Raw genomic sequence first — 27023 nt, forward strand, 5'->3', positions numbered from 1 at the left:
GGACTTCCTGGATTCAAATCTGAAATCTCTAACTTAATGGTCATATAACCTCAAGTAAGTCTCCTTATTTAGCTTGTCAGTTTTTTAATTTCCTCTTATAAAAATAAGGAATAATACTTTTACCTGTATGGTAGGGCTGTGGTCAGAAGGGACTAAGGAATTCACATAGCAATACTCAGCACACAGCTAGACTGAGGCAAGCACTCGCTGACTGCTAGTGTTGGTGAGGGTGCTATGTTCTTGCCAGCCGCCTTGCTAGTGCGCGGTCAGTTCCCAGTTACCAGACTTCCAATAAAAACGTTAAGCAACAAATAATTTCTGCTCCTTGATTCCTAATTTTTCATGTATTATTTTGATACTCTTAAAAAGACTATCTTAACAATAATCCTGGCTTAATAGAGCCCCGACTTCTACATCTGATCATATTTGTTTATTTTTAAAGTAAATCTTTAATTATTTTGGGTTTAAACATCTGAAGCCTGTTAGAGAGAGGGTTTGAACACTGTCAGCTTTATTATAAAGTTAGTGTTTTCAACCCTTAAAATGGAGTGAGAGGGGATCAGAGTCTGAGTCTAAGATTGTATACATTATATGAAATAATAAAAGCTTCATAGACTGCCTCCACCAGCGCCATGACAGCCTGTGGGCGCTGCTCGGATGCACCACTCCTCCACGTGTGCCACCCGCTTCCCTTCAGACGTAGGTCCAGGTTGGATCTGCTGTGGGAAGAGGCGCTGTTTGTTTGGATCACAGGGTAATCCAGAAGCCCTTGTACCGAGTCTTCCGTTTCCATGTAAACACCAGTTCCTGTCACTCTGACAGGCTGCAGCTGCATTTCAGGCTCTGGAGATTGGTTATTTACATCTCCAAATAGGCTGCTGAACAGTGGGGAAGTAGAGCAGGTCAGCACAGCATATGTTTGAATTTGCATGGGCAGATGCGCTTGAAAATAATGAGGACATTCTTTTAAATTGGTTCCTTAGTTATCGATGTGGCAGGCAAATGTTTCCTAGTTTGGGCTGGGACTGACGTATATGGAGCAAATGGTACTTTTCGTGAACAAATGGTACTTTTCATGAGATAACACATTAACCTAATTTTTCAAAGCTCTGCGTTTCATCTTCCACGGAAGTTGGCGGGGCAGGGCGCAGCCTGTCTTTGCTGGAGGAATCTCCGTGTCGTCGCCGACACGCAGCTCTGCCCAGCACGGGTGGCTTTGCTTTGGAGTTCCTTTCTGCGCAAAATGTTCAACATTGAGTGCACGCATAGTCCCTGGTTCTCCTGGTCTCAGATTCTTTGTTTCTTCTTGCATTTTTGATGGCGTGAAAAATGAATTTAATTCAAAGCTTTTTATACAGTGTGGCAGCTGTAAACTGTCCCCTCTTTGATATAACAGGAGTCCCTAAGCGCAGGGCAGAGGTGGTACTCTGTCAAACCACTGGCCAGTTGAATATACAGTGTGTGGAATCTGCTCATTTGGGGTGTTGGCTCCCACAGTTTGCCTCACCTAGACATTGTGCTCACTGCATGGATGCTGTACTAAGTTTTTTAAAAGTCATAGTATTTCTAAATACTGTAGAAAATTGGGATAGAGTGTGGACTTTCTGGAAGTCAAAACTAAATTTGTGTGTGTGTCTGTTTTGAAACTTACACTTGTTGGGGTGGGGAAAATCAACTGATAACCCTACAGCTTTCCTTCTACCTTGTCCAAAGACCGGGGGTCGTGGATACTTCAAAGCTCCGTGCGAGGGTCTCCATGGACATAAAGAAAGAATCAGCTGTGGGTTCTCAGCTCTGTCGGCACGCCGACCAGTGACCGTCGGGCTCCCGTCCACCCTCAGGGCTTCCTGTGCGTGCCCGGTGGGGATCTCTGCCCCCACTGCTGGTTTAGGAGCAGGTCTCCCCGGTGAGCAAAAAAGGGGAAAAAATAGGAAAAACCCACGGGCACAGTAACAGTGTGATGATCGCTGGAAGGAGGGAGAAGAAGGTATGGGGGGATGAATGGTGATGGACAGAGACTTGACTCGGGGCAGTGAACACACAACACGGTGCACAGATGGTGTGTTGTGGACTTGTGCACCTGAAACCTGCATCATTTTGTTATTAGTGTCACGCTGATAAAGTCAATAGATAGGAAAGAGAGAGCAGGTGTACCCCTGCGGTAAAATATCTTATCGTTTTAAAATGCAGCCCCCCAACTTGATTATACTAATGTTAATGTTTATTTGTAAGTTTTAATTTTTTCCCAGAAACATATATATGTGGACATAATTCACTTTGTTTGTGTTGTTTTTTTCTACCACAGACACGGGGGCAGAAAGACAGACACTAAGAGAAAATGTGTATCCTAAATTGAGAGAATTCTGCAGAGAAAATTATGGATTAGAATTTCAGGTAAGCCTGATACTTATTTCATTTTTCATTATGTCAGCTAAATAACTAATATTTGTTGTTTGTTTCTGGTTACAACTTGGGTGCTATAAATGAGAAATTTTAAGCCCTGGGAAATGTCATTCCTATCAGAGTGGGTAAGAAAAAGCACTGGAAAAGCTAGATAAAATATTTAGTCACTTTGCATGTTTTGCACTTTTATGCTCTTTCTTGGACTCTGCCTTTTATTGGCTTGTCTCTTTCTTTGAACCATGTTTATTTGCTTTTTTGACATTTTCCACTCTTATCAAGACAGTGAGGGCTGTTGAGTACCTGCCTGTGAGCCGCAGTCTCCAGAAATGATTTGCACCTGGAGGTCGGGGCCAGCTTCCTCACAGGCATCTCCTTGCAGCAGTCCAGCAGCTCTCGCCTTCTTTCTTGCCTTTTAGTTTTACTCACATTGCAGACTGTGCATTTCCCAAGCATTTCAGGGATCTACCATTTACCAAAAAAAATTAAATCAGCCTTCCAAGACAGAGTTTTAGCCATTACTAAAGTTTATAAAAGCTTTGGTAGACACCATTGATTTTGCCACCTAAGAGAAAAATACTTAACAACGTGGATGTATCTTGGACATCCAAAAATTGAGTGTGAGAGTGCAAAACGCACACTCACACCAGTGTTAGTGGAAGAAAATGCCACCCTTTGTTTGTTTCCTCCTGCATGTATGTTTCCTCTTGGCACACCTCAGGATGCCTGCTAATGTGGTGCGTAAGATAGTAGTCTCCGATGACTCCAGTCTCAGTGCATCGTGTCAGTCAGCAGTGGGGCATCGACGTACTTGCTGAACAGTTACTCGTAAGGTACCATTTGTTTGGTAACTTAGGAAACAAAATTAAATTTCTTGTTGTGAATTTAGCATTATCTTTTTTGAGGAATCTACTGGTGGTTCTACTGATAACAGGGTCTCAACTGTTAAGCAGAGTGTCAATCTGTCAAGATTCCCAAAGACTTAGACAAACAACCTTGGGCACCCGGTTACCAGGGGAAATGTGCCCGAGCATGTTAATCCCACTTAGAGGGAGTTTGGGTTGGCATCCTTGTTGTTCATAGAGGGAGGGAGTCTTTGGACTATAGAACAGAGTCCTTAACACATGGTATCGATTAGGACTAGCTGAGGAGAGATATAGAGAAAGTGTATTTTCTGAATGACAGGCAGGCACAGGAGAGGACAGATGAAGCTAAGAGAAAACTATGGCAAGCAAGGTGCGGCGTAGAAGGAACTGATGGCAAGGATCCTTCTAGGCAGGTTCAGTGAATCGGCTGATGAGACAGGTGCTGGGCAGCAGTGAAAACGGCGGTGAGCAAAGCAGACGCAGCCCCAGCTGCGTACTGCAGGTGACTTAACCTGCCAGTCCTTCAGCTTGGCGTCTAAAATGGGGGTGGTGACCGCTCGCAGGTCTGAGGTTGTGTTCAGAATAAAATATACAAGGTTGCATTTGCTTTCCAGCTTCCGAGCTCAACAGAAGCTCAATGAGATAACTGAACCTTCTAAGAATACACTTTTTGATGTGTTCTTTTCTGGTAGGTCGATTATAGATTTCCATGAAGATATGTTTTTCTAGAGAGATAGTTCTCTTTTCAACTGCAACAAAATATGGTGCCAGAAACCTCATGAAAAAACCACCTTACCCATATGGTAGCTTGGATTCTACCCGTAGTTGTGCTGTGAACCCCGGAAAAATGAATTTCCTAGAGTTGCTCGAACATCCCAGTCATGCCTCTTGCCTTTGCTTATGTAGTTCTCTCCACCTACAGCGTGCATTTTTCACTCTGGCTCTTCCCCGGCATCATCTCCTGAGTCCTACTCATTTCTGAAACTCTTCCTATCTGATCTTAAGTCATGCCCTCTCCCCTTTGCTCACTGCCCTTTGGCCGCGTGTCCTCCATCTGGCTGCTTGAATGCTTCTAGCCCGTTCCTGTTTAAGGATTTCCCCTGGATGTTCTCTCTCTGTAGCAACGGCTCGCCTCCCCATCTTCTGATTGTCCTCCAGATCTCCACTGAAATGCTACTTCCCCAGTGGCCCAGTCCGGAGGAACCACTCAGGCACTCCTTTCCATCACCCTGGTTTAGTTGTTTGCATTGCATGTGTCCATATTGGGCACTTTTGTTTGCTCGTGTGTTGGCTTGCTTTTTGTCTTTCTCCCTGTAGAATGTGAGTTCAAAGGCAGGGACTTGTCTGCCTTTGTGACAGCTATATTCCTGGTCCTAGAATAGTTCCTGTCACATAGGAAAACTCTGTAAAAATGCGTTGCATGAATAAGTGAATGCCTACATGAGCATGTGAGTGAAGAAAGTCTCAGGCCAAACACTAGTTGCTTAGGGAATCCTTCTCTGATCCCCCATCCCTCCCAAGATGTACCTTGTACCCTTCTCTTTACCCCATGAAATCCTACACATACCTCCCAACCATTCATTGAGAATGATTCAAGATGTATTTATTGACCCTTAGCCACGTTCCAGTCAATGTTCTAGGTATTGGGGATAATAGCAAACCAAATAATTGACTCCCAAATATCTCTCCCTTTCTACTCCCTGAATTCTTACAAATCTACCCCACCCAGCCCCCACTGGTCCCCTGAGCCCCCAGTAAACCTGCTTAGGGCAGAGACCTCTAATGGGGTTCTGGACTGATCTAAGCACAAGACACCTCCATTTCGAAAGCAGTTTTTATTTGAGTCCAGCCACTCAACTTCGTGTCATTTCTTAAGACTACATTCTGATGCCGACTTCTTTCGTGGTCATCTAGTAATTGTCTCACTTCATCTCAGTCACCACAGCTCATACACCTGTTCCTTTCTCCTCACCTTTGACATCCCGTGAATCCCGAAGACCTGTGGATTCCACCTCCCTAAACATTTCTCCAGTCTGTCCCCTTCGTTCCAATCTGCACTCTCATCTTGATTGTCACAATAGACGCAGTGCTGGCCTGTTCACCTTCACCTCTTCCTCCTTCTCTCCAGCACCAGCCTCCTACCCACCTTGACCACCTGGCCCAGCCCCCATAACATGGCGGCAGTGGGGGTTCTGAAATGCACATCTGACTGTGTCATCTCCAAGACACAGTCTGCACTTCTTAGCACAGCATGCAAGGTCCTCTTTTCCACCCCAGCCTACAAGTGAGGTCTTACCTGTCACCTCCCCACAGGCAGGCTAGTTTAGCCTTTTGGAACTGCATTCAATTTTTTTAAACAGGTTCTGTCTTTTTCCTGAGTCTTAATACTCACCTTGTCCTCGTTGCAGGGTGCCCTTGAATTGCCCACCATACAAATGACTAGACAAAGTTCTACTTATTCTTTAGTAAACAGTGGACTTCCTACTGTAAGATTCCATGGTGCTTTATTCCTAATATTTAATAGCATTTATCATATTGTTTTTAATTACTGTTATTTTTTATTGTATTTTATTGACTATGGTGTTAAAGTTGTCCCAATTTTTCCCCCTTCTTCTCCCTCTCCACCCAGTCCCTCCCACTCCCTGGGCAATCCCCCCACCATTGTTCATGTCTGGGGGTCATGAGTATGGGTTCTTCAGCTGCTCCCTTTCCTACACTGTGCTTTACATCCCCACGGCTGTTCTTTAACCACCTATTCCTACTTCTCAGTCCCCTCACCCCTTCACCCATTCCCAGACCCCCTCCTCCCCTCTGGCAACCATCAACAACTCTATGTAGCCATGATTCTGTCTCTGTTCTTCTTGTTTGCCTAGTTTGTTTTTTAGATTCAGTTGTTGACAGGTATGTATTTATTGCCATTTTATTGTTCATAGCTGTGGTCTTCTTTTTTTAAATAAGTCCCTTTAACATTTCGTATAATAATGGTTTGGTGATGAACTCCTTTAGTTTTTTCTTATATGAGGAGCTCTCTATCTGCCCCTCCATTCTAAATGATAGCTTTGCTGGGTAGAGCAAGCAATCTTGACTATAGGTCCCTGCTTTTCATGACTTTGAATATTCCTTGCCAATCCCTTCTAGCCTGCAAAGTTTCTTTTGAGAAATCAGCTGACAGTGTGATGGGAACTCCCCTGTAAGTAACTAACTTCTTTTTTTCTGCTGTTTTTAAGATTCTCTCTTTATCTTTAACCTTTGGCATTTTAATTATGATGTATCTTGGAGTGGGCCTCTCTGAGTCCATCTTGCATGGGTCTTTCTGTGCTTCCTGGACTTGCATGTCTATTTCCTTCACCAAATTAGGGAAGTTTTCTTTCATTATTTTTTTAAATAGATTTCCAATTTCCTGCTCTTTCTCTTCTGCTTCTAGCAATCTATGATGCAAATGTTGGACCTCTTGAAATTATCCCAGAGGCTGCCTACACTATCCTCATTTTTTTTGGATTCTCTTTTCTTCTTATTCTGATTGGTTGGGGTGCATCCTTATGTTCCAAATTATTGATTTGATTCTCAGCTTCATCTACTTTATTGTTGTTTCCCTGTAAATTATTCTTTATTTCAACTAGTATATCCTTCATTTCTGACTGGATCTTTTTATGCTGTTGAGGTCCTGACTAAGTTCCTTGAGCATCCTTATAACCAGGGTTTTTAACTCTGCCTCTGATAGATTGCTTATCTCCACTTTGTTTGTTTGATCTGTTCTTTCATTTGGGCTGTGTTTCTTTGTCTCCTCATTTTGGCAGCCTCCCTATGTTTGGTTCCATGTATTAGATAGAGCTGCTGTAACTTACTGTTAGAGTAGCATGGCCTGATGCCTGTAGGTAACCTGTAAGGTCCAGTGTCACAGCCTCCCCTATCACTCAGCCTGGGTGTTCAAGGTATGGCCTCCATGTGGGCTCCATGTGAGTAACCCCTCCTCTTGTAGTCGAGCCTTGATTGCTGTTGGCCAGTCAGTGGGAGGGATTTACCTAGGCTGGTTATCACTATGACTGGATATGACCACTGACCACCAACCTCTGCCCTCTGTGGAGGATCAGCTATGCAGTGGCAGGGTGGTGGTGCTCCAGCATGGTCTGTAGCTGTCCACTGGGTGTGCGTGCTCTGGGCCAGGGTCAGCCCCCAGGGTGAGCCCCCACTTGTGTTCTGCCCAGAGCCACCCTACATGAGCTATAAAGCAATCTTAGGTGGCTGCTACTTGTGCTGGGCTTGGAGATTCCCAGGCTCTGAATCCATGCTGGCTGCTCCTTATGCCATACCTAGGGCTACTTAGCAAGAGGTATGGAGGGTGGGGACTCACTGAGGCTGGCTATTGCTTGTTTGACAGGATTTAGGAAGTTGTGAAGCATGAGCCAAGACCAGTCATTCATATGGAAAAGCCACTGTTAAAACTTTGGTGGGCCCATAAGTTTGATGGAACAGAGTCTCAGGGGATCTCCAGGGTAGGGCAAGCAGTGTTAGCCAGGTTGATGGAGTCTCAGATATGACACCCATCTGCCAGCTCTGTGGTTCTGTTGGGGGGAGGGTTCAGAAGAGGAACAATGGCCTTTGCCCACCTTTCTGTCTAAGAGAAAGCAGTCCTGCAGCTCTTGCCTTGATACCAGACACTTCAGTACCCCAGTCTATGCCACTGCTGCTTTTCAAGCTACTACCTAGCACTGGGGCTCAGAGGGAGTGAGTCTGAGTCAGTCCACATATGGGTTAAAGAACCCATGTGTGGGTTCTTTAAAAGGAACTGCTTGGGGCTCCATTAGTTTCTTCCACTGACTCAATCCACACTGGTTTTTGCAACCATAAGTAGTGGGGACTTATCTTCCTGGCACTGGAACCCTGGGCTGGGGGGCCTGGTGTGGGGCTGGAACTCCTTGTTGCCGAGATATCTCTCCTGAATTTTCATCTACCGCACGTGGATATGGGACCAGCCTGTTCCACCTCTCTGCCCCTCCTACCAGTCTGGATGAATGTGATTTCTTTAATTCTATAGTTGTCGGACTTCATTCAACTTGATTTCTGTGAGTTCTGAGTGATGGTTGTTCTGTATTTTAGTTGTAATTTTGATGTGGTTGTGTGAGGAGGCAAGCTGTGTTTACCTATGCCGCCATCTTGACCAAAAGTCCTCCTTGTTTTTTAATTACTTTTAAAATGCCCTCACTCCACTAACTAAAACTCTGAGGTCAGAGTGATATTATTTATATCTTCATATCACCAAGCATTTTTTTACAGTACCTGGCTCATACTGTACACATAATGAATGCTGGTTGATTAAAGTAAATTTAGTGATTAAATGAATTAGACCCAGAAGCTGAAATTCGAGAATGATGCTACACAGAAATATAATGTGACTCAGAGATAAGCCACAAATGTAATTTTAAATTTTCTACTAATTACATATTTTAAAAGAAAAAGAAAAATATATTAATAAACTTATTAATATATTTTGTTAATAAATTTGTGCCTAATATACTTTATTTACTTAAGCCATTATATCCATAACATTATCATTTCAACACATAAGCCAAATAAAGATTATTAAAACGGTTATTCTCCATTCTCTTTTCATACCAAGCCTTCAAGTGCAGTGCGCATCGGCACACTCCCCACGCATCCCCATTCTGACTGGCTACGTTTCAGGTGCCCGACGACCAGATGTGGCCAGGGCCTCCTGTGCTGCCCAGAGCAGCCCTGAGCGGGAGTGGCATCAAGGTCGTGCCATTCTGACAGGGATGAGAGCCTGACTGCCCAGTGACAGGTGCCCAGCTGCGAGTGACGGAGAGACAAGTAGAGGAGTTACAGTGGGAACGGAAATTCATTTGTGCATTTAAAAAAAAAAATCCAGGTAATGAGTAAGAAAATGTTTCCACTTATTGAATTAGGAACTTTTTCTTTTGTTTCATCATTTCCAGACATTTGATAGGGTGCATAACCTCAGATAGTTAATGCAACTTCCAGAAGCACTGTGAAATTGTGACTGATGGCTCTGATATGTGAGGCAACAGACTAGAAGGGGTGGTCAGCAGTTATTTGCCAGCTATCTTAACATGGAAGCTTTACCTGAAATCAGAAGAGGCAAGTAATGAAACGCTTACTTCCCAATCCTAAATGACCAGTTCTTGTCATGGTGGGTGCCATCTGTTACCTTTTTGCAATTCTGTTAAATATAGCTTCTAAAAAATGTTCCTCTATATACCCTTGCCATTACATGTATCAGCTTGGCCTCCTAGCAAGTTCTCTGGCCCCCAGCCCCTTTCCTTCTCTCTGCCAGGCTCATGTTGGGATCCTAGGTGTGTGGGGAAGTGAGAGCGTGAGGCCTGCAGCTTCTGCCCTTGGGAGGACCTTGCAAACCTGCTTTCTGCCTCACAGTGACATTGTGATGCCACCCAAAGGCACCACAGGGACGGGTGCTCCTTCCAAAGATGTGTCCTTCTGTCTGGAATTCACTCTCTCCTTCACTTCAGTTTCATCTCTCCGTGTTGGCTTTGGCAGCAGAAACCCACACCAGCCCACCTGGGGTGTTTTCCTGCCCAGACCTCCAGCAAGAACTTTCTCATCTCCTTAGCCGGTGTCTACAAGCGAGTGGGCCCACACCCGCATCTCCAGCTCTCTCTCCTCCACCGTGGCAGGCAGATAAATCTCCGGTTTTTGGATGTTAATATATCTAACAGAACCCGCCCTTCTTTCCCCTTTTCATAGCTTCTCACTTGCTACTATTTCGCTGTTTTCCAGACTTTAAAATCTTGGCATATAATTCATTCTTCATCCTTTACAACCCAGATCTAAACTGCCACTGTTCCTTTGGATTGACCTGCCAACGTGTGTCTTACAATTTTGCCTTTTCTTTCCATCTCACTGGGCTCTGTCTTTACTCAGGCTTCCTTTCTCAACAGCTGAGTGACAATTGGCGACCTGTTCCCAGTCTTTCCTTAGGCTGGGTGTCTTTGTGTTCTGGTCCAGACTGTACACAGCTGCTCAAATAATCTTCTTTAAACAGTGTTTACCAGATTTCCTTCATTCTAAGATGCATGGGTTTCTTTTCTTTTTTTTTTTTACATCTCAGAAATTAAGATTTATCTTACCAATAATTGGTGTGTCTGTGTTCACTTCAGCAGCACATACACAACTAAGCGGTGTGTCATATGTCATGATGCCATTGGCAATATTGTACAATATAGGAGCAGGCTGCAACTGATATTTTAGAGTCAATACGTTGCAGCACACTATGTTATTTATGGGGTCTAGTGGAAATAGTGCAAATTTTTTTTGTTGGATTAGGATTCAAGTTCCAGGTCCACCAATACCAGTCCGGTGACACTGGGCAGAGTGCCTGATCTCTGACACATAGTTGACCTGTCTGTTAAATGAATGGGACAGTGGTTATTTTCCAGGATTGTTATGAGAGTTCAGTGCACGTGGAAGGCCCTCGACCAGAGAGGATGGATGGAGACCTGGGCAGGAGGCCCGTACCGTTTTAGACCACAGAAAGTAGCTCCATTCTCTGTGCCCATCAGTCGTAGGTGAAGGTAAATTACGTGGGTTCTGCATTAGCCTGGCCTTCCTGACACTTACTGAACTGAACAGTTACTTCGCCACACACGGAAGGTGCTTCATTCATTGTTTCCACCTACATTTCCTCCATCGCTTCTTTCTCCGCCCACCACAGCCCTCCTGCTTTAAAAGGAGCCCAGTTGCCTTCTTTGTACGCAGTTTTCCCTCCCACCTGTCTGCCTACTCAGGAATTTCAAACTGCATTTTTGCCTCCTGAGTTGCCAGAATACACCGTGGGCCTCATAATTGACAGGGTATGTTGCGGTGCCCTTGGCCTTTTCTCCACGTTGTCAGCGAACCAGCGCCTTCCCACTTCCTAGTGGTCCATGTGCGCTTCCTTCTGCGGGGAAAGGCAGGTCCCTCCTTGAATCACGCATTGCGTTGCTCAGGCCAGGACTTCAGTTTGTCCAGCCCTCTTCACATTCTGCTTCTGTCTGTCAAAGCCTGAGCAGGTCTTACCAACTTAATATGTAAAAGTGTTAGAGCACGTGCCATCCTCTTTCTCCTATTCATGAGCCATTTTATAAAAAAGGGGGAAGAAGATGAACAGAGATGGCAAAAGGGAAGGGAAACATCGTCATGACTGACCAGCAGCTGCTCCAGTTCCACTGCGAACAGCGGCCCTCCGTTCGCAGCAGGGAGTGGCTCTTCCAGAATTCTCGTGCCTGGCCCCCCCAGACAGCATGGTTGTTCAGCCTTCACTTTGTGTATGTAGACGATCTGCTGCCTAACATGTATCCAAAATGTAAAGCAGTGGCATTGCCAGGAGGTCCAGAAGCTACCAGAGGAGCTGTACTTTGCTGTACGTTTAATTCTGTGGAATTGTGGCTGTCTGATTGCCCCAGCACTGGAAACCACCCAGTAGGATGACTCCCTCAATAAACAGGAGGAGGGATCCCATTTGCAGTGACATTTAAGTGTCCCATTGGGTGCAGTCACCATGAGGCTTTTCTCAGATTCTGAACACAGAGTAGCAATATTTCCCCCATTCTCACTTTTTATTTCTTATAGAGAGGAGACCTTTTGTTAAGTCTTTGCACAGGAAAAGGAGCATTCATTTAAGAGGTTGACTTTGTCAATAATTAGTTATCCACAGTTGAAAAGTAACTGTAACTTGGTTTTCTTCTACCTGATGTTTCCTTTCACCTTCCACAACGATGACGCTATGCCCCTGTCTCTCTACGGGCAGGCCCTGTCACGTGTGTGGTGCTGTTCTGTCTGAAAGCCCCTCTCACCCTCACTGAAGAACGCTCTCCTCTGTGTGTATCTTTCAAGTGCAGACTCCTTTCTTCCTCACCGATGTCTGTCCACCCCAATTCCCCCGGGGCAGGGGCAGATGCTCGGTCCCATGGGCTTTATCCATTTATCCACTGACTTTCTCGAGGCCCTGCTCTGCACAGGGCAGAGCTGTGGGTGTGGCAGGTGCCTGGTGTTGGAAACAAACGTGGTTCCTGCCCTCATGGAGTTACAGTCTCCCAGAGAAGACAGTCATAAACGGCAGTGACCAGGGTGGTGCCAGAGTCAAAGGAAGTTTGGATTTTCACTCAGTCCCATACTTCACTGGAGGTCAGCTGCGCCACCACTGAAGGAAACTGGTACCTAGTCATAGCCTGGCCAAGGTTCCTTTGTGCTCTGAGCTCCTCCAGTTTATTACATGCCACACAGATGATGCACTGTGGCTTCTGGCTCATGGCTCCTTCTCTGCCCCCAGCTCCTGGTACCTTCTCTCTACTCTGTGTTCATTAAACCTTAATAGTCAGAGGTCCTGCCTTAGTTGGTGGCTTAGTTCTTCCTTACCACCACATCTTCTAAGACAGAGAGGCATCAGTCCTGAGCAGTTTGTTGTTTTGGTGAGGTTTTGGAGGAAGCATTATCCTAACTCATGCTATGGGGCCCTGTTTCTTTCTGGTGATGACATATGACCACTGGGGCCAGCCAGTCCTTCCTGGGGTTAATGTAAGATATGATTTTCCCAGAAATGTGTGTCTTCGTCAGGCTCCCATATAGCTCATGACCAACAGAATAATTGAAGGAGACCTAAAGTCAGTATTTGCAATAGTTCTAGTAAAAGTGTAGATATGGGTGACGTGGACCTGAAGTGTTTTTTTTTCCCCTTGTATCACATTAACCTGGGGAAAGTCATTCTAACTAGTGCAAGAATTACCATATCTATAAAGTATAACTCACCAGTGGTAAACAGTATCTAACAAACCTAGTCTGAGGTTTAAGACTCCTTCCTGTGAGTCTTCCTTACCTTCTTCTCCTGTGAGGAGAACATTCTAGTAACGGGACACAGCTACGGAAAGAGATGCAAATGAGTGCTGTCATCACCTCTGCATTGACCTTGAAGGTCATGTCCATAGCACACTAATGTTGTTTCTGTTCAAGTGTTTCTGACCCTGTCCTATGTTCTTCTGAATTTTTTCTTATAGTGGCAGTTGTAATCCCTTTAAGAATAGACTTGATTTTTAAAAGAGCTAAAGGTCTTTTCAGAGCCATGTCTTATCAATATAAAGGCCAAGAAAGCAGGAGAAATAACTTATGTAATAGAAACAAACTCCACCTCTGAAGTGACTGGAGTTTTTTCCATTCAAAGTGTGGATGGTTCCCGCAAATGAAAGGTCCCTGGCAGTGGCAGAATCTTGGAAGGAGGGTGTGGCTTCCCCTGGTAATAACTTTGAGGGGCAGCCTTCACCTCAGTACTTACTGCCTTTGTTCAAAAGCGAAGTCAGTCCTGTTGTCTCTCTGGTCACATTTTTGTCCCACGTTCGGTGGTGTCGTGTGGCGCGGGAACATTGAGAAGGAAAATACTTTGGAAAATATGTAAATTTAAAAGCTCTTTGAAGAAATGATGGTGTGAAGATATTATGCACTCACATTTGGGTTTTGTTTCATCTCCTGGGAAAGCGTGAGGTTTGTGTTTGTTTCTTACAGTTTGTTTTATCACTTGGACGATAATCTTGGTATTTAAACGGTTATGTCTGATTTCAAGTGGTTAAAATCTGTGAGGGCTTTCATTGGCTGCCTTTTTGTTTTCAGGCCAACTCAGCACATTAAAATAAGCATGATAAATTAGCTCCCATAAGAAAATTTTAAAACAAGTTAGATGGTTTTAAGTAGAAAGAGATCAAATCAAAGTACTTTCCTGCGCTTTTGTACTCAATGGTGAATTAAGTCCAGGCACATAAAACGTGCTGTCAACAGGTTCGTATTCCAATAAATAGTGAATTAGATCACAGCATCTGCAGGGCCTGGACATGAGGCTAAAAGCTAAACTTAATTTTTAAGTATATAATAAATCTCGTCTCGTTGAGCACTTTGGGTCCCCACTGTGCTTTCCAGCTATCGATCACGCGGGTAGATGGGATGTCTGTTTGCCCAGATGGTGTTTCGGTTGCGTAAGTTAGACGTTTCATTTATTTATTTCCTCCATGTCTTCACGGTAGCTTGATTTTGTCTTTTTTCATCATTCCCTGCCCATAAAGTTGTTCGAGAAAAGAGTAGTTTGAGAGGAAAAAGCTGGAAATGGGACACTGTGTAAACCCAGCTCCTGAAGTGAGGAGACGTGGGGATGGAGGTCTGGGGGAGGGCGGTGGTGGCCAAACCTGAAGGCATAGCAGATGCAATGGCTATTACAGAAGACTCCCGTGTGTAGCAAGTAAGTAAGGTGACACTCAGGCTCTTATATAACATGTAAGGGAAAGCCTTGTTTCAACTCTGACCCTGGTCGTTTGGTCTGCATACAGGAGTATAAAGTTAGCTCTCACTGTTTAGCTCTCTGTTAAAAGTTTTATATATTTTATTTTGTAAAGTATATTTTTGTTGATGATGCTATTACAGTTGTCCCAGTATTTCCCCCTTTGCCCCCTCTAGCCAGTACCCCTCTTCCCTCCAGCAATCCCCCCCCTTAATTCATGTTCATGGGTCATGCCTATGAGTTCTTTGGCTTCTCCATTTCCTATACTGTTCTTAACCTCCCCCTGTCTATTTTGTGCCCACCATTTATGCTTCTTATCCCCTGTACCTCTCCCCCCCATTCTCCCCCTCCCCCTCCCTGTTGATAACCCTCCTCATAGTTTTGATCTTCTTTTTCTAAATAAGTCCCTTTAATATTTCATATAATAAGGGCTTGGTGATGATGAACTCCTTTAACTTGACCTTATCTGGGAAGCACTTAATCTGCCCTTCAATCCTAAATGATAGCTTTGCTGGATAGAGGAATCTTGGATGTAGGTGCCTGCTTTTCATCCCTTTGAATACTTGCTGCCAGCCCCTTCTTGCCTCTAAGGTTTCTTTTGAGAAATCAGTTGATAATCTTATGGGAACTCCTTTGTAGGTAACTGTCTTCTCTTCTGTTGCTGCTTTTTTAATATACCAGGTGCTTGATTACACTGTTCTTGCACTCAGCTCTAGGAGTAGCAGATGGAAGGCCTATAGACAATCACAATACAGATGAGATGTGCACAGTGTCATTGAGATATAATTCAGTCCACATACCATAAAATTTTCCCATTTAAAGGGTACAATTTTTAGCATATTCGCAGTTGTGTGAGCATTACCCAAATCAATTGCAGAATGTGTCATCACCCCTCAAAGAAACGCTCTGCCTTTTGCTGTGACTCCCTTTGTGCCTTATTGCCCTTCCTCCCAGCCCCAGGCAACTGCTAATCTACCTTTTGCCTTTGTAGATTTGCCTGTTCTAGACATTTTATGTAAACGGATGATAGGACAGGTGGTCTTTTGTGACTGGCTTCTAGCACTTAGCAAAATGTTTTCAAGGCTCATCCTTGCTGTAGCATGAGCATTTCACTACCTTTTATTTCCAAATAATATTCCATTGTATGAATATACCATTTTATTTATCCATTGGTCACTCGATAGACATTTAGATTTTTCCCCCTTTTTGGCTGTTATAAATAATGTTGCTATCAACACTCAAATTCAAGTTTTGTGTGGGTGGGCATATGTTTTCATCTCTGTTGGGTGTGTACCCAGCAGACTTGCTGGACCATGCAGTAACTCTGTGTCTACCCATTTGAGGAGCTGCCAGACTGGCTGCCAGAGTGGCTTCCAGAGTGGCCGTGCCACTGTGTGTTTCCACAGCAGCGTATGAAAGTTGCAGTTGCTCCATATCCTCATCAACACTCATTATGTCTTCCTGATGATCGCCATCCTAGTGGGTGTGAAGGGCTGTCTCATTGTAGCTTCAGTTTTCATGTCCCTGATGACCTATGATACAAGCCCCTTTTCATGTGTGCTGTTGGCAGTCTGTGTATGCTCTGTGACGATATATCTGCTCATCAGATGTATGATTTGCAGGTGTTTTCTTCCACTCCAAAGGTGCTTGCTTTTTTTGCTTTCTTTATGTCTCCTTTGATGCACAAAACTTTTTTTCATTTTGAGGAAATTCAATTTATCTTTTTTGTTTTAATTACTTGTACTTTGCTCTCATGTCTGAGAAACCACTGTCAGATCCAGGGTCACAAAGATTTACTCTATGTTTTAAAAAAACTAGAGTTTTATAGTTTTAACTCTTTATGTCTATGATCCATTTTGAGTTAATTTTTGTATATGGAGTGAGGAAGGGGTCAGACTTCACCCTTTCACGTGTAGCTATCCCGTTGTCCTTGTACCATTTGTTGAAAAAAAAAAACTATTCCTCATTGAATTGTTTTGGCACCTGTGATAAAATCAGTTGGCTGTAAGTGTGAGGATTTATTTTTGGGTTCTCAGTTTTATTCTATTGACCATCCTAATGCCAGTACTACACTCTCCTAATTATTGTAGCTTTATAGGAGGTTTGAGTGCTTTCTAATATTTATGTAACATTTTAATTCCTCTCATGATTTTTCCACTTTTTTTTGAGTTTTGTCTTTGTAGTTATTTAAGTCATATATCTCTTATCACAATCTACTTATAATTTATGCTAACTTAATTCCAGCAAGCTATAAAAAGATTACTCTGATGTAGCTCCATTCCCTTTTCTTCCTTTTGTGTTATTATTGTTATGTGTGTGACATCAATGTATGTTACTCACCCAGTGACATACTGTGATAATCATTACTTGATACAGTTTTGTCATTAAAAGAAGATGTGAGCAGAGCAGGTATATATGTATAGCTTCTGTTATAAAATCTTCATATTTACCATTTCTCTTCCTCTTCATTAGTTGTAAATCAGACCTTCCATCAGATAGACCCAACGGTGCCAGCCAACAGGATGTAGACCCAGTTCTGTGTATAGTGTTAGTCTATGCATGGCACAACTAAGCATCACTGTTAACATTGCAGTAGATGTGGACTCATTTTTACAGCTTATTGGCAAATGGTCGGAATGTCTTTTAATGATTACAGTATATGAATCTCAGTACTTTATAGTTCTGTCCAATTAAACTGTCTGTGATGGTGAGGTATTCTATATCTCTGCTTTCCAACATGGGGGTCATAGCCACATGTTACTAATGAGCATTTGAAAAACTGGATTTTTAATTTTAACTGATTTATATTTCATTTTAAATAGCCACAGCTAAAGGCTCTCCTATTGGACAGTGACATTATAATCTCAGATGTCCCCTTCTTTAATATTGTGATTAAACCTTGTAAGGCAGATTAAAGGGAGTATTTTTAAAAGAAGCTTGTATATCTGTGCTTGCCGTCTAAAATCTTAAACACAGACAGATAAAGACACCTGTGTGGTACAAGCACACCTGTGCGGGGCCATAGCCTGGGAAGTGCTCAGCATCCCCGGAATCTGCTCGGGGTCCAGGGGAGGACCGTGCTGTGCTTCCGTCTCACTCAATGCCATGCAGACGGTCAGTAAGGAGCAGAGGGTTTTTCTTTTCCTGCTTGTGGGAAACAAGGGAAGGAAAGGAAAAGAAATCTTCAAAGCTGCAATTAGAAAAGTTTACCTTATGCAGATAGCCGTTGAGTAAAGGGGACAGCAAAACCCATACTGCTCTCCATAGCAAATTTTTCAAAGAGCACACTTGTAAAAGTTTTTACAGACTCTCAGAATCTTCCCTGCAGTCTTTGAAGTAAGGAGATAGAAGTTCCCATTATCCTCCCTTCTTAGGGAGGCATACCTTTCACTGCTTCCCAATACCTGTTCTTCAGATACGTATTGATGAAAGCCAAATGCATATAGATAACACAGACATAAACACAATGGCTGTTCCCGTACAACAAACCATAATAATAATGGCTTGGGAGTTTCTTTTCTTTTTAAAAAAAGGCAGAAAGAAAGAAAGGAATGTAGATGTTTAAGTTCAGGTCAGTATCTGTTAACACCCACTGCGGTTTTCCCTCCTCATCTTTATTCAGTAGCATACATTCTCATTCCTTCATCTCAGGTAATGTGTGAGTGCCTCCCAGCTGCTTTCAAACTTTGTTTCGAAGCCTTGTTAGCACTTCAGTATAATGAAAGCCTGCACTGCAAAGCCTCTGACATTTAACATTTCATTTTCTCTGGGCCCATGTCAACAGCGTAATCAGGAACATACGAAATCATAATGTTCATTCCAGCCCATCACGGGATGGAAAAATAAATCTTGTTTGGTGGAACTTAAAAATCACATTCCCTAAGTGAAAAAAAAATGCTGCAAAGAGAAACACTAAAAGTCATGTTAGGCTAACATTGCGAATAAGAATAAGGCCCACCGGTACACACCGATGGCCCCCGGTGGATTAACGCTGCCTCCTGCGTTGTTCCCAGGTGATAGACCTGTACTGGGGCGTGGACGAGGACGAGTGGGACAGCCCGGAGCTGCAGAAGACGCGCATGAGGCTGCTGGAGGACTGTCTGAAAACTTCTGCAGGTCCATGTTTTGTTGTGGGTATAAAACACTAATGCTTTCTATTACATTCTAGAATGTGACAATTCTTGCTGACTCGTGTTCCCTGAAGGGCTTTTAAAATAGGGAGAAAATACTTGCTTTTCTACTTCTGTTTAAAACTTTAAACTGTCTCCTTGCCCTCAGTGTGTGATAACAGAACGCTCAGGTTCCCTGTAAAGAAAGCACTGCAAATTAATAGGGAATGATATGAAATGGTAATTAAAAAAAAAGAAATGGTAATCAAAGAGATGGCGTGGGTTTGACAGTTCCCACAACGCCAGTGATCGGCGATCAAGATTACTGAATGGAGTCCTGCAATAATTATCTTAAATTTTCTTATATTGTATAATGTATTTAATCATAGTGTCTCTATCTACCAACATTAGAATTTCTGACATTTTTTTAAGCTTGGAGGCTGAAATGTTGTAAAAGTAAACCAAATATACTATGTCAAATCTGCCAATAGGAAATGATGCCCTGTAAAAATTTTATGCAGTGATTTCCAGCTAGAGGCTCATTATAAGATACAAATTCAAGGGGAACATTGCTACTAGTTTGTCATTATTTTCTAAACAATAACCACTCCTCTGTGTAAACACAATGGTAATAAGTTAAGAAGGTCAGTCTATGGCAGGGGATTGTGCAGAAACTGTCTTAATTTAGGCCCTTATCTTAAATCCAAACTGATCCTGCCAGTTGATGGGAAAGTTGCCCCTTTGAACACAGAAAGTTTAGAGTCTGACAGATGAGGGGTAACATTACTAGTGAATGCTATGAAGAAAATGCCAAATCACGCCAGTAAAAGCTGGGTTCAGCATATGAACAAAGGTGCTTTTAATACTTATTTGCATATCCATCTATACGCAGCTCCACATAGGATTAAGATGACAAAGACCATATCAGAAATCTGACCGGTTAATCAAGTCCTTACCAAAGATAACAAAGTACTTGGGAGCTGTACAATATGGTATTTTTAGTATCAGTACTTGGATCAATTATTCATTTAATCACCAAGTACTCACTGACGCTACTCTGCGCTCCCGAGGCTGCTCTCAGTGCTGGGGGTGTGATCCGGGGGAACCATATGAAACAGTGGCTTTGTAGGACTGTTTCCGATGATTTAACCTTAGAACCGAACTTAGGAAATAAAACTCTCTGCCCTCATGGAGCTTCCATTCCGACATGGGGGCAGGGGTGAGAGCAAGCAGAAATCAGAGGGTTGAGTGGAAGCAGCACACCAGGTGGTGAGCAATGCTGTGGAGGAAAACACAGAAAGGAAGGAGGGGACGGGGCAGCAGTGAGGTGAGAGGCTTGTTTCTTTCAGTCACGTAGCTGGGCAAGGCCTCACGGAGAAGGTGACCTTGGAGGGGAGATCGGAAGCGGGGTGGGAAATACCCAGATCCGAGCTGTCCAGGGAGAGGAGTCGGGAACGTGATTGGCAGTTCAGGGGGCACTAAGAACAAAGGGTTGGGGGGAAGGATGGGGATGCAGATGCAGGCCATACCGTGGGCTTTATCATCTCAAAGTTGGCTGTAAAGGTTTTACTTTTACTTTAAATGACCTGAGAAGCCACAGAGTGTTTTAAGCAGAGCGCTAAAGTGATCTGACGTAGTTTAAGGCCCTACGGTGGCTGCTGGGGGTGTGGCAGAAGGCGGAGCAGGGAGACCGTTAGAAAGCTGCTGTATCAAGCCAAACAAGACAAATACATGGTTTGGACGGGCGGGTGTGGGGGGGGGGCGGTGGGGGGTGATAAACAATGGACATGTAAAACCAGCATCCTGTGGTCTGAACAGAATATAAAAAGTCCTGAAAGCCATGTTAGATTTCTGAAGAGCTGGTGTGGCAGAGGAAGGAAGACTGTTCCCATGCATCTTCAGAAAATAGAGCTAGGCCCAGTGGATGGAAATACAAGGAGACAGATTTTAGCTCTAGCTGGAGAAATTGGAGGGTGCAGCTCTGTCTGGTTTTAGGGTCATGTATCCCTGGGTCCTAACATGTCATAGCTGGTGTGACATTGGAGGACTTTCTTTACTACCCAAAGCCTTAGTTGCTTTATCTGTAAAATGGAGGTATTGATAATAGTTATCTACCTTCTGGGGTCATTTTGAAGACGCACTGAAGTTACAGGGTGCTTACAGTGTCTCACGCAGCAAAACCCACAATAGTGTTGGTTGTTGTTTGTTGTGATGATTATGATTATCTCTCAAAGCTGTCTAAAGGCGAAATCACCTGCCTCAAATCGTAATGACCGTGTCAGCAACAAAATTGTCATTAAAGGAAAGGATGCAAACCTCTGTGGCGGGGAGTGGTGCCGTAGAAGAGATCCGAACACTGGAAGGCAAGCTCGAGCAGATTTCATCATGCTTAGGAAGCCGGATTTGGGAGGCGCGCAGTGCTGTGGGTGTGCCTGGGAGTCGCGGCTGCTGTGATCTCCGCAGCTCTGTCCTGATCCAGCCTCAGAAGCTCAGGGGTGAGAGAGACATTCTCCCCCTCCTATCGCTCCAGAGTGCCATATTCAAACCAACCAAAATTAGTCATGGCCATTAATTTCCAACCACTTGCAGGTTCTGAGAGTAAAGGTTAACTGATAGAACATCAGTAACAACTTTATTGAGCGAAACAATTAATTTATCCCTCCTCTGCTCCTTGTTACGTGTTGAAACTCAGGGCACCCACGATCCCACCCTATGGGTAGAGCTGGGATTATTCACCCCAGTGATCCTAAATCACACAGGGCTTATCTCACTGCTTGTAGGAGAACACAGTGCTCTTTATAGCCTTTCTTGTTGTAACTATGGTAACAGTGGGCATACACGTGTCACTTTTGAGCTCCAGTTCCTTTGCCCAGTGCTTCCTTGTGATATTTTTGGAAGTCATGATGACCCCTGTGGGCTGCAAGGCATGACATGTTAGCTCACCTGATGGCAAGAAAATTCACCGTTGCTGGATGAAAAAATGTTTTTGTGTCTTCAAAGTCTTCACAGATACTAGATCTTCCGTTAGATACAAATAAATTCAGAAGCAAACAAACTTTCCTTTTATGTACCCAGGGAATTAGGGCCCAAGGGGAACTGGGACTTAAATGTTGGATGCACTCAGCTCTTTTTAACTTCGTTTCCTGAAAGTTGTGCTTTGGGATATGGCTCAAGCTGCTGGAGACACGCGGGCTGTGCCTGCTGACCCTGCACAGCTGCTTAAACACAAACATGCTTTTTGGTGACGAGGAGGAGAGGGTGATGGAGTAAGGTGCCCAGACCTGTGTCCAGGTTTCACTTTCAGAGAATTAACTCAAGAAACATTACATATGGAGAATACATCATCGCTACGAAGGAAGAACAGCGTTTGTAGACACGTGTAGGGGAACAAACATATAGTAGGAAAAACCCAGAATTTTTATTTTACAGCCTGAGTTAGAGGCCTGGTTCTGATAGGGCACCAGGTCGCTATCCTTACTGTGTTTAATGGTCACAGCTTCAAAGAGGGGAAATAATAACAGTTAAACTACAAGGAAAAGTAAATGTTTAATAAATATCAAAAGTTTGTTGTGGGACTTATGTGGGAGTCCTTTGTAAACTATAAAGGGCTTCACAATCATTAGTTACTGCTAACTTATGATTTAAGGTATTTCAAATGAGAATAGAATGTTTTTATTGATAACTGGAAACTTTTCCCTTTGAAAATGTTGATAGTATAAATGTAGAAAGCATTAACACTTGATTCAGACAGTCAAGAATTAAAGTCAGATGAAGGGTTTTAACTTCATTCTTGACCAGCATCATAAATGTAGAGTATGGATTTGCTAGATAAGAATTTGCTGGGACTTACTTTGTAAAACCTCTATCATTTTCAAGGAGGAATCTTGACCAGGATTTGGACTCACACTTGAGTCCAAGTCACGATCTGCTTCTCCTCGTAAGTGCAGAGAACCGCCTCAGCCTTCACAGTGTGTGGAGCGTTCAGCAGACTCTTCCCCCCGACCACGTAGACCATAAAAAATATCCTTATGGAAAGGGAGAGGAGCATTGCCTTTGGAGAGATCAGGGTCCCTGTGAATGCTAACCATTCACATCCCTGTCCCTCTTCTGTTATAAGAGGGGCACGCTTCTGTTATAACACACACAACTGTGTCAGGGGGACAGAGACTATTCTTCTGAACCATTCCTTCAAAGTTAGAGTGTCCCAAAAGAATTGCTTGTGGAGTTTGAGCATTGACCATGGACCTTGAGCAAAGTTCTGCCTCTAGGAAGGAGTTGATAAAAGCAAGCAATTTGTTGGTTTAAAGAATTGGAGTTTAAAAAGCTTAGTTATATATAGCATTGCAGGAGCTGCCCCAAGGTGCATGGGAGCTCTGGGGGATCCAGATAGTATCCCACCACATTCCCTCACTCCTCAGTGTAGATTCACTGAGGGCAAGGCCCTGGCAAGCCAAGCCAGGCCCATGCACCCAAAAATGGGGCACTTGTTACCACTCCTGGAGACGGGTAAGCGGTTCAGTGACTTCATACTCAGAGGGACATTCACCATGTCTCAGAGTCAGGACTAAGAGAATGCTGCCTGCCATATGTTTTGACAATTTCCAGAAGGCTTAGAGAGCCAAAACCTGTACAGCATCCTTCTTGGGGCTACTGGACCACACAGACATAAACAGACCTAATTTATCCACATCCAATAGAGAAGTGGCCAAGACCAAGAGTGAGGCTGCTGCCATCCTCCTTACCAGAGTGTCGGCAGACACCAAGGCCGACCTGCAGCCCTGCCCCCATGTGCGTACACACACACTGTGCCGATAGCAGCACCGATGGCTCGGGACAAAGAGCGGGCCAGGCTCCAGCCCAGCACAGGCAGCTCCTGGCGGCTGCACTGCCGACCAGTGTGCGAAGTGGGAGGAAGAAAGCTTAGGATCCATACATCCATATTTTGGACAGAGCTAGATTTTAGACCACAAATACGAGAATTTTTAAGGGGTTGAACTGAGAAATATATCGTTATTGAGGAAGTTTAAAATTTTCCACTAGGCACAAGAGTAAAGACAAAACAAAGTCCATAGCAGTTCCTGGTAAAAAAAAAAAAGAAAAAAACCCATCTATTTGTACATCCCTATATGACACTACTGAATTACACCTACAGCACAGAGATCAGTTTTATATCACCCATCTGGGCCACCACTCTCCAGAGTTAAGTTATGCCTATTTGAAGTTAAGACTCACTTTAGGTTAAAGAAAATTGTACAGTGAGAGTTCTCAAATCGCTGAATTTAAGGAAAGAATTACAGGGTTTTTATAACAGTTGAGCTTTGGAAAATATTTCATTTTATCCACGCCCAATATATAGTTGGTTTACCATGTTAAGTATACTAAGTAAATACACCCATGAAAAATTAATACAAGTGTTTAATCTTGGTTCGACCTTAACAAAATGTCCAGGTATTTTTCTATGATTTAGTTCTCACATTCAGAAGTACAGTTTTACTAACCAAAAGGCACTAAAATGGGAAAGTAGTCATTGATTTGAACTGACAATCATCTAAATTAAAAAACAATCTATATTTTTAGCATCTTTATTTAAAAATCTAAATAAAAATTAATCTAAAACCTCAGATTTTCCAGTTACAATTTGCTTGTAATATCAAGGGAAACAGAGACTTTTTTACATATCAAATTAAGCACGTCCAATTGAAATCAACTAATCATCCATCATAGTTCTAAAATAGGTTCCAAGTATGTTCCCAATATAAGTTGGTTCCAATAATAACTTACTTATCACTAGCATAGGGTAGAATGGATAAATATTGAAAACTTGTTGAAAAGAAAGCTACTTATCACTGGTAAGAGCCAAAGAGGGCCATTTAGTTAATGGTTGCTAGTATATAAAGTATTTCCACAGTAAGTTTTGATAAATATATAAGCTCCTTCCACAGTTTAAGGCATTCTTTCTCATAACACAGTATATTTTTGTGTGGTAAAATGAATTATGGAAGAAAATTGAACTGGAGACTAATTAACTCTTTATAAATTAATTTGTAAGAAAAATGTTCACTTAAGACTGTAGTCCTAAGGACTTCCCCTTCTGAGTAGAACTGCAACAACTTAAAAAGTTAAATTGAAACATCCTACTTTTAAACAAAATAATAGAGCTATAAAGACAAAGATGATAAGACAAATTTAATTCCCAGAGACAAGAGTTCTGTGTTGGTGGTCTGGCTTTGTAGACAGAGGAGCCCCAAAAGCACCAACAGTTTTCTCCATTAGATATTTGCGAGCATGGAGTGATGGAAAGCTGGGCTAGAAAAGCAGAGGGAAGTCTTCCACAATCTCTTTGATATTTAGGAGACAAAGTTCACTGGAACCCAACGTGGATATTTAACAAGTCTTACCTTTGAAACATCGTAGCTCAAAGTAAACTGAATCCAACCAAAACTACAACCAAGCTGTAGCCAGTTCAAATACTGAGGGAATTAGCCTCTTGTACTATCAGTCAACATAGGAAAATGAACCCCTAAATAGCAGCTCTTTTAAGTACATAGCCCACTATAGGTGGAACCTAATCAACAAAACAAACAAGCAAGCAAAATATAATGAGACATTGAAATTAAGAACAAACTCTATTCAATAAAATAACAAAAACAGAAATAAATACAATGCCTAGAATACAATAAAAATTGTAAGACATGCAGAGAGTCAAGAAAGTATGTTTAATAAACCAGAGAAAAAGTACAAAACAGAAGTCAACCCCCCAGATGACCAAGATGGTGGAATCAGTTGTCAGAAACTGTTTAATATGTTAATGAAAACACAGGAAAAGATGGGTAAAATGAATGAGAATATGGATTTCAACAAAGAAATGGAAAAAAAAGGATCACATGGATATTTTAGAACTAAAAGATACAATATATAAAATTTAAAATTTATCTTATGAGCTTCATAGTAGACTAAACAAAGTCTACTATTGAATTAGTGAACTGAAAAGAAGATTTCTAAATTTCAGCACAGGTTTCTTTTAAATAGGAGAAACAAAATAAAGTAGAAGAAACTTGAGGTGTTGTCAAACAGCCTCACGTAAGTGCAATTGCAGTTCTAGAAGAAGAGACAGAAAAGGATAGGAGAAAAGTAACAAGTGAGAACTTTCCAAAACTGTTGAAAGACGTCAGCCCACTGAGAGTCAAGAAGCCCAGCGAAGTCCAAGCAAGAAAATTGCACCTGAGCACATGACAGTAGACTGCTTAAAACCAAAAATACAGAGAAAAGAACCTTAAAATTTAAAATTAATCAGAAGGGAAAAATCATTACCTTCAGAAACACAACAGAGAGACTGTCACGTGACTGTTTTAGTGGAGAAGCTCTGGAATGCAGAGACAATGGAGTGTCTTAAAGTGCCAAACAGAAAAACATAGCCAGGCTCAAGTATTATACCCAGTGAAAGTATCCTACAAAAGGAAGAGGAACTAAAGACGTTTTCAGGCAAAACCAGAAAGACTTTGTCATCAGTTAACTCACATTTAAAGAAAAACAAAAAGATTTTTTTTTGCCTTGGGGAAAATGACCACAGGTAGAAGCTCAGATTCATAAGCAGGAGTTAAGAACACTGGAAAGGCTAATATGAAAAAGTATTGACTGTGGAAAGTTATGTAATAATGCTTTGTAGGGCTTATAACATATAACATACAACTTTTCACTTTATTATGCTTCACAGATGTTGCTTTATTCTTTGTTTGTTTTTTTAACACAAACTGGAGGCAAGGCCCTCCACTAGCAGAATGATTATGCCTCACTTTTGTTGCGATACTTGCTTTGTTGCTGTGGTCTGGGACTGCTCCAAGGGCAAGAGGGGCCGGTGTAGTTAACCACTTTTAAAGGTAGTCTTGCATTATTTGGAAAGTGATAAAAGTACAAATTTAAGCTGAACTCTTAAGTCATGGCTAAATTTTGTCATACCACATATAGGAAAACCACTAAAAAGGAACACATACATACATACATACAGACAGACATACATATCTCATTGAACAGATAAAATAGGATAAAATAATTTTTCTGAAAGAAGGCTGGAAAAGAAGAAAAAAGAATAGATGGAACAAAAAGAAAGGTAATAGCCTTGAACCCAACTATTTCATCAAGTGTAAATAGACTAAACACTCCAATTAAAATAGAAATTCAACTATATGCTGTACACTAACCAAAACAAAGTGACATTGGTATCACATAGTAGGCGTTAATAAGATAATCGGATATTTCATTAATAATGGAAAGGTCAATTGAGTGAGAAGATACAATATCCCTGAATTTAAAAGTATCTAATAACATGGCTTCAAATTGTATAAAGCAAAACTTGTCTGA

General features: G+C 42.5%; 1 protein-coding gene across 1 annotated transcript in view; it reads left to right on the forward strand.

Annotated features, from left to right (window-relative positions):
- Positions 1-632: 632 nt before the first annotated feature.
- The window catches only part of NWD2 (NACHT and WD repeat domain containing 2), an 85303-nt gene continuing 58912 nt past the window's right edge, over positions 633-27023 (forward strand). Inside the window, exons 1-4 of the mRNA XM_045834684.1 lie at positions 633-699; positions 2306-2394; positions 17533-17670; positions 18570-18686. Coding sequence (XP_045690640.1) covers positions 633-699; positions 2306-2394; positions 17533-17670; positions 18570-18686 — 411 coding nt within the window. The remainder of the gene's footprint in view (positions 700-2305; positions 2395-17532; positions 17671-18569; positions 18687-27023) is intronic.

Source organism: Phyllostomus hastatus, unplaced genomic scaffold, assembly GCF_019186645.2.
Source record: "Phyllostomus hastatus isolate PE091 unplaced genomic scaffold, TTU_PhHast_1.1 phas_contig_196, whole genome shotgun sequence".
NCBI classification, from domain to species: Eukaryota; Metazoa; Chordata; class Mammalia; order Chiroptera; family Phyllostomidae; genus Phyllostomus; species Phyllostomus hastatus.